The 6000-nt window shown below is 34.0% G+C and overlaps 1 protein-coding gene across 2 annotated transcripts; it reads left to right on the top strand.

Moving 5' to 3' along the window:
• The first annotated feature begins 304 nt into the window (after positions 1-304).
• Positions 305-6000, top strand: LOC148227098 (uncharacterized). 2 transcript variants are annotated; one of them, XM_088201846.1, is made up of 6 exons: positions 305-1549; positions 3728-3999; positions 4582-4806; positions 4878-5270; positions 5338-5574; positions 5806-6000. In XM_088201846.1, exons 1-5 carry the CDS (start codon positions 338-340, stop codon positions 5450-5452), a joined length of 2217 nt encoding a protein of 738 aa, XP_088057972.1. In that variant the 5' UTR covers positions 305-337; the 3' UTR covers positions 5453-5574; positions 5806-6000. The 2 variants fall into 2 exon arrangements, with proteins under 2 accessions (XP_088057972.1, XP_088057973.1); XM_088201847.1 differs by lacking the exons at positions 4582-4806; positions 4878-5270; positions 5338-5574; positions 5806-6000 and having other exon boundaries at positions 305-1578; positions 3728-4000.

The following is a 6000-nucleotide window of genomic DNA, read 5'->3' on the forward strand; positions in this document are numbered from 1 at the left end:
CTTTTAAATAAAATTGGCTTGTAGAACAATAAATAAATATTAGAAATAAAAATAGAAGGCCAAGCATATTCTTGACATCGTGTTTTTTTATTTACGATTATACTTTGGCTAAACATTTTTTAAAATATTTTTTAATATTAAATATTTATATTTATTTTAATAATTTATATATTAGTATTAATTTAGTTGTATTTGCCGTTTTTTTTTACCTAAATCGTAATATCTTATTTAAATAATAAAAAACCCCACCCCCTCTACTGAAACGCACATTTTTAATTTCAACAGTGGCAGCACTAGAAACATTATTCCGAACGCTGATATCGCGGGGCGACCAGCGATGGGGCGCCCTTGCGAGGAGGTTATCGTCATCTCTGACCAGGAGGAAGGCGAGATCATCGACTCGGACTTCTGGTGCCAAAGCCCCGAGCCAGACCCCGTCGCGCCCACCCCTATTGTGCTCCCTCCCCTTCTTTCCCTCTCGCCCGTTTCGCCTCTGAAGGAGGAGCCCCCGAGGCGCCGTCGCAGGTATTCCGCTTTAACTCCTTTCTACTGCTATAAGTACAAGGACAAATACGTGAGAACTAGGATCGTGAAGCGGAGGCTCCTCCCTCGGACGAGGCTCAAGTCCACCAGGAAGAAGAGACAGGCTTCTTCTTCCACGGACTCGGAGCTAGACACCGCGAGCGGCGATCGGGCTCACTTGGCTTTACCCAACAAATCGAATCCGATCACATCCTTGAGATCTAGACTGTCCAACATGATGAAGCTCCCCGTCAGGAAGCGCAAATCGGAAGAATCGCCTCCGAAGGATGCTCTATTAGAAAACTTGAGTTCGGAGGATGAGCTAGAACCCATGAAAGCAGACCCAAAACCGTCAGGAAATTCATCGGATGACGACGTAGACATCCTAAGAGAGCTAGCCCTCAAATCTAAATCCATCAAACCCAACCGAGAACCAACCGAGAAGGAGCGAAACGACGATAAAGCCAACAGATTGGACGTCGACGACGATGAAACATTACAACTGAGAATGGCCGCTCTCAAATCTGCGATATTAAAAAAGGCAAAGACGCGAGTTAAGAAGAAGCGCGATAAGCCCGTCGAGAACGAAGAAGAATACGGAAACTACATGTTCAACGTATCCGACCCTTTATACCTCGTGGAAGAAGGGACCGAATCCGTACTAAAGAATCAGATCGTTCAAAGCGAAGACGTCGAAGAAGATGAAGATTTACTAAGATCTAATTTATTAGCATCGATGAAAGCGAGGGTGTCTCCGATCGCTTCTCCTACCGTCAAAACTGATTCCATCGAAAAGGGCATCGATAATAGATTGATCGTGAGATTAGGCGGCTCGGATTCCGAGAGCGAATGCGAAGCTACTAAGAATCTGGTCGTAATGCATAAGAAACTGACGGAGCAATCAGAGTTTCAGCGGAATTTAGATCAGTATCTGAAGAGTGCGAGGATGGTGATCGCCGATAAGCCGCCGAGCCGGACCAGTTCTGCTTCGTCTCTCTCACAGAGGACAGATTCTTCAGTGTCCCCGGTTAGAATGCTTCTCATGTTATTTAATTTGTACGTCCGTAAGTATGTATGTTGCATTTCGGATAAGTATTTTTGCTGCGTTTACATTCCGCGTATTTCAATACATATCAGGTTGTTCCATAAGTCTGCGTTTTTAATGAGTCAAAAAATAAAATGTCTAATATTTTTATTAAATTTTATTAAATTCAGGCAGCAAATCTGTCCTGAAAATATTTTTTAAAATATATTTTCACCAGTAGATATATATTTTTATCAGTGAAAATATAATTTATCTGGCAGGTGCTAGTAAAACTATATAATTTCAATATTTTTTAAATAGTCATATTCTTGACCAGAGGTCAATGTAGTCTATTTTCATATATTTTTTTATTTTGAAATTTTTCAATCATTTCTGCTCCCTTTCCATCGTTCCAAGTGTCTCGCTCGTTCATCCTTGTACTAGCTCTGCTTATCATTATTTATTTATATGCGATGTATACATGTTACAATGAATGTGTATTTTTCAGTGAAGATACATTTTTCACTAGTGAAGTCCAAATACATTCTCACCAGTAAATATATATTTATACTAGTGAAAATATAATTTAATTGATAGGTACTAGTGAAATTATATGTTGCTCTAAAATGTCTATAAAACTTAATTTGACGGATGCGAAACATCCATTTGCTATTCAAACCCAACCCTAACCTAATGAAAGTTTTAAAACTAATTATAGTATAAGAACTTTTATTAGGTCAAGTCTAAAATACAAGCTAAGCTAACTTATCTCTCCGGAGAAAATAAGCGGAAGAAGAAGTACAGACGTTGCATTTCGCATATTGTTCCATAGTTTGTATGCACATGGATATTGCACTATGTTTTGAAAGTATGATCCTTCAGTCTTCTGATTGAGAACATTGGTTAAAGTTTATTCAAATCGAGCTTTTGTGCTAGCTTCTGCATCGTTAATCTCATACCTGATTTGATGGCAGCACTAATATCCTCACTAACAACACATAAGGATCACCCCCCATTAGGTGGAGATTCAATGTCAAAATTCCCGAATTTAATTTTTTCACCTTAAATTTAGCATCCCTGCCCATTGCACTACAGATGTTTTTAACTGCTATTGTCGCATTATGATCGAGTTGAAGCTCATAAAGCATAATATAGCTAAACTGAGATTATTTTATCTTTACTGCCATTGTTGATTTAGGGTTAAAAATATCGAAACAAAAAATATCCCATTACTAAATAACATCATTGATATGACTACTGTTAACAAATACTGAAAGAATAGTGAAATTATCGTTAATTCATAAAAAGTTATACATTTTTGAAAATGTAAGAAAAAAACGCGAAGACTTATGGAACAACCTGATACTGAAATATCATACATGGAATCTAAATGTAAATAAAGTACTCATTGCTAATTATTATATAAGCGAAATTTGTATAACAATATGTACCTAATTTTAATTAATTAATAGAACCACTATAGATTTAAAAATTACTCTATAATAATGTGTATAATTGCTTTGACAAAATACTCAATAAATATTGCATTTTTATCATTGATTAGGGCGTGGCAAAAATACTGATGATTAACAAATCTCAATAATTTATTGAAATCAGCCGCGGTGAAAGGGTTAAAGTTCTTTTCTATGACCCCCCCCAGATGTTCTACAAAATTCTGATTTATTTGCTTTATTTTTTTTGCCGATCTCAGGCTGCATACAGGCAAACTTGTTCAACTCAGATTGCTCTTTGCGTTACATGCGATCTTAATACTTCAGTTTATGATCAAGTTACTGATCACTTTTTTGCTAATATGTTAGTTTGTCTATTGCTGTAATCATTTAATAATCATCAATGAATATGCAAATATAAAATAATTTTGAGTATTTTGTCAGTGCTAAAAAAATACAGTAAACCTTGATATATTTGGCTACAAATATTATATATTAAACTCTACCTTTAAAAAACATTTTTATCACTTCGGTAACCGACAATTCAAATAAAACAGCAACAGCGGTTTTAATCGTTATCTAACATTTAAAAAAGATATCAAGCATGTTAACAACTATCGTTAGAATTAATATATTTTATCTCTGTTTCAAGGTTATCTTAATTTTTCGTATACGTTTTATGTATTCAATCAGAATCACTTGCACCTTATTATATTTTAATATTTTTTAGATAATTAAAAATTTGACGCCTTCCGATCAACAAGAGTACCAAAAACTGATACTGCGAATGCAGGAGTTGGAGAATTCTAAAGTGAAAAATTTATCGAACACTAACGGCCAGAAGCCTTCTCTCCAGAATGTACAAAATAAAATAAGCTTTAAACAAATTTTGGCTCCTTCTACGTTTATCAATGGAAACGTAAACCACGGGAGTAATGCACAAGAAGTGAAAGGAAACGAACATTCGTTCAAAGTGTTCGATCAGCATTTGAACTTCATAAGGTTATATTTGGACATTTTAATCGTTGAACCCTTTGCGGACGGTAATAATGTTTTTAATCAAATTGTTTTAGTTTTATAAGGATCTTAAGGATTTGAAACGTTAACATCTAAAGCTGTTGATGCGACAATTGAAAAGAGGAGTAAAAGTATGATAGTGTAATATATATATTTATATATAGTGTCTTCATAACAACCGCTGATTCTTAGTTTATGAACAACACTTCTCTTATCTATAATACGTATTTGACCTATGCCAGTATTTAAAGCAATATTAATTATGTGGTTGTTGTGAAAACATTGATATTTTATAAGATTTGTTCGTTGTTTGCATTTTTCTTCTTTTATTTTCATTTGAAAAGCATTACCATATCTTTACTCTTGTTCTTTGTATATAGAGTGCACTACTTCTTTATCTTATCATATCAGAAACGTGTTTTATGATATATTTATTATAATTATGTTTGTGTGATGTTTTTTTGCACAACCCACTCTTTAATAAGTTCTTCTAAATATAATTTAAAGTGTCCGCAAAGGTAATAAAAAACTTTTGGCGTATCATAAAATTGCTTTTAAATTTTACAGGAAAAAAATATCTAATTGTTCGTTAGTATCGTTGCGACAAAAGACAGAAATAAGTAACTTAAAGTTGAAAAAGAACACTCTCGTCAAGCAGATGAAGAGCATGAAAATTGTATTGCAGAACATAGAGAAATCTTTGATCATGAATCAAAATTCGAAGTTGATTAATGACCGTCAACTCACTCGACTCTATAAGCAACAAATGGTGTTGTTGAATCATCAAATCAGGTTGTCTAAATTTTGTACTTGACTTCAGAGCTCGCGTCATCAACCTGTTCTAAATTGTGATTTCGTTTCAGATTTCCAAAGAGTGTTCCTAAGAGAAGCATCGAAAATAGTCCTCCGGTTACTATTCCGGTCATTAGCAATAATCCGAGTACAAACAAAATAGTTTTAGATACTAAAGACAATCCAAAGACTGAAAACAGTAGACTTAAAAACATATCTGTGTCCTTAATTAACAAAGACGATGGGAAGAGACAGGTTCATATTGAAAACGGAGATAAAGATGACCAGAGTATGGATTTCGAAGAAAGCGTGGAGAAAGTAGACATCAATATAATAAATCATTCCAACGATAACACGCCGCTGCTGGTGTCGATAAGAGACAACAAAGTCTTAAACGATAATAAGAGTAAATCAGTTGGCTTCATGGAGTACGATTCAACTATATTAGGAATGTCTAGTCAGAGGCGAGTTATTCATAATCTTTGGTGTCTGTTCTAGATTTTGTTTAATTTTTTTGTTTTGTCCTTTCAGTTGGTCCTTCGACCCTAGGGGTATTTTGTGTCCCTTCGACGTGAGCGGAAATTGCAGAGACCCGTCATGCAGTTACATACACACAAATATGATAAACGTGGCCGATTCCAATTAACACTAATACTGTTACATAAATTTTAATTTAGTAGAGAAGATCTTAATTTAGTATTTTTCTTTTTCTTTTGACATAACACCACTAAATTGGCCACGAGGATGCAACTCCACCTAGCACTTGGTGTAAAGTATTTTATTTTATTACGCATTAATCGCTCCTCGGGTATAGCACATACAAGACCAATTAGACTTTTATATATCATTATATTGATACAATTAATTTTTTTTGCTATATCCTCGGAGCGATACTCACTTTAATTAGAGCTTATTTAGAATCATTTTTGTTGTGATTAACATTCTTAACATCATGTTAACATATTGTCGATGAAAACGAATTCTTCCTATGATTTTTAGTTGGCGAGTGTACATAATGTCCATTACGTTTATCAATGCGCAGACGTGGTAAGTGATAATTTTTAATAAAAATTACTTATAATATCAATATATTATAGTTTGATATTAGAAGTATAGGATTATTTATTAAAAATATAAAGAAGAAAAATTAATTATGTATATATTTCATTAAATAAAATATTTTTTATAATACAA

Source organism: Plectrocnemia conspersa, unplaced genomic scaffold (assembly GCF_051122295.1).
Source record: "Plectrocnemia conspersa isolate PC_06_02 unplaced genomic scaffold, ASM5112229v1 ptg000013l, whole genome shotgun sequence".
Lineage (NCBI taxonomy): Eukaryota > Metazoa > Arthropoda > Insecta > Trichoptera > Polycentropodidae > Plectrocnemia > Plectrocnemia conspersa.

Bases quoted from the DNA above. Each gene is read 5' to 3' on its own strand.
- LOC148227098 (XM_088201846.1), top strand. From the start codon at position 338: ATGGGGCGCCCTTGCGAGGAGGTTATCGTCATCTCTGACCAGGAGGAA. The intron at 1,550-3,727 runs GTTAGAATGCTT...AATATTTTTTAG, and splicing joins CAGATTCTTCAGTGTCCCCG to ATAATTAAAAATTTGACGCC. The intron at 4,000-4,581 runs GTTATATTTGGA...TAAATTTTACAG, and splicing joins CAGCATTTGAACTTCATAAG to GAAAAAAATATCTAATTGTT.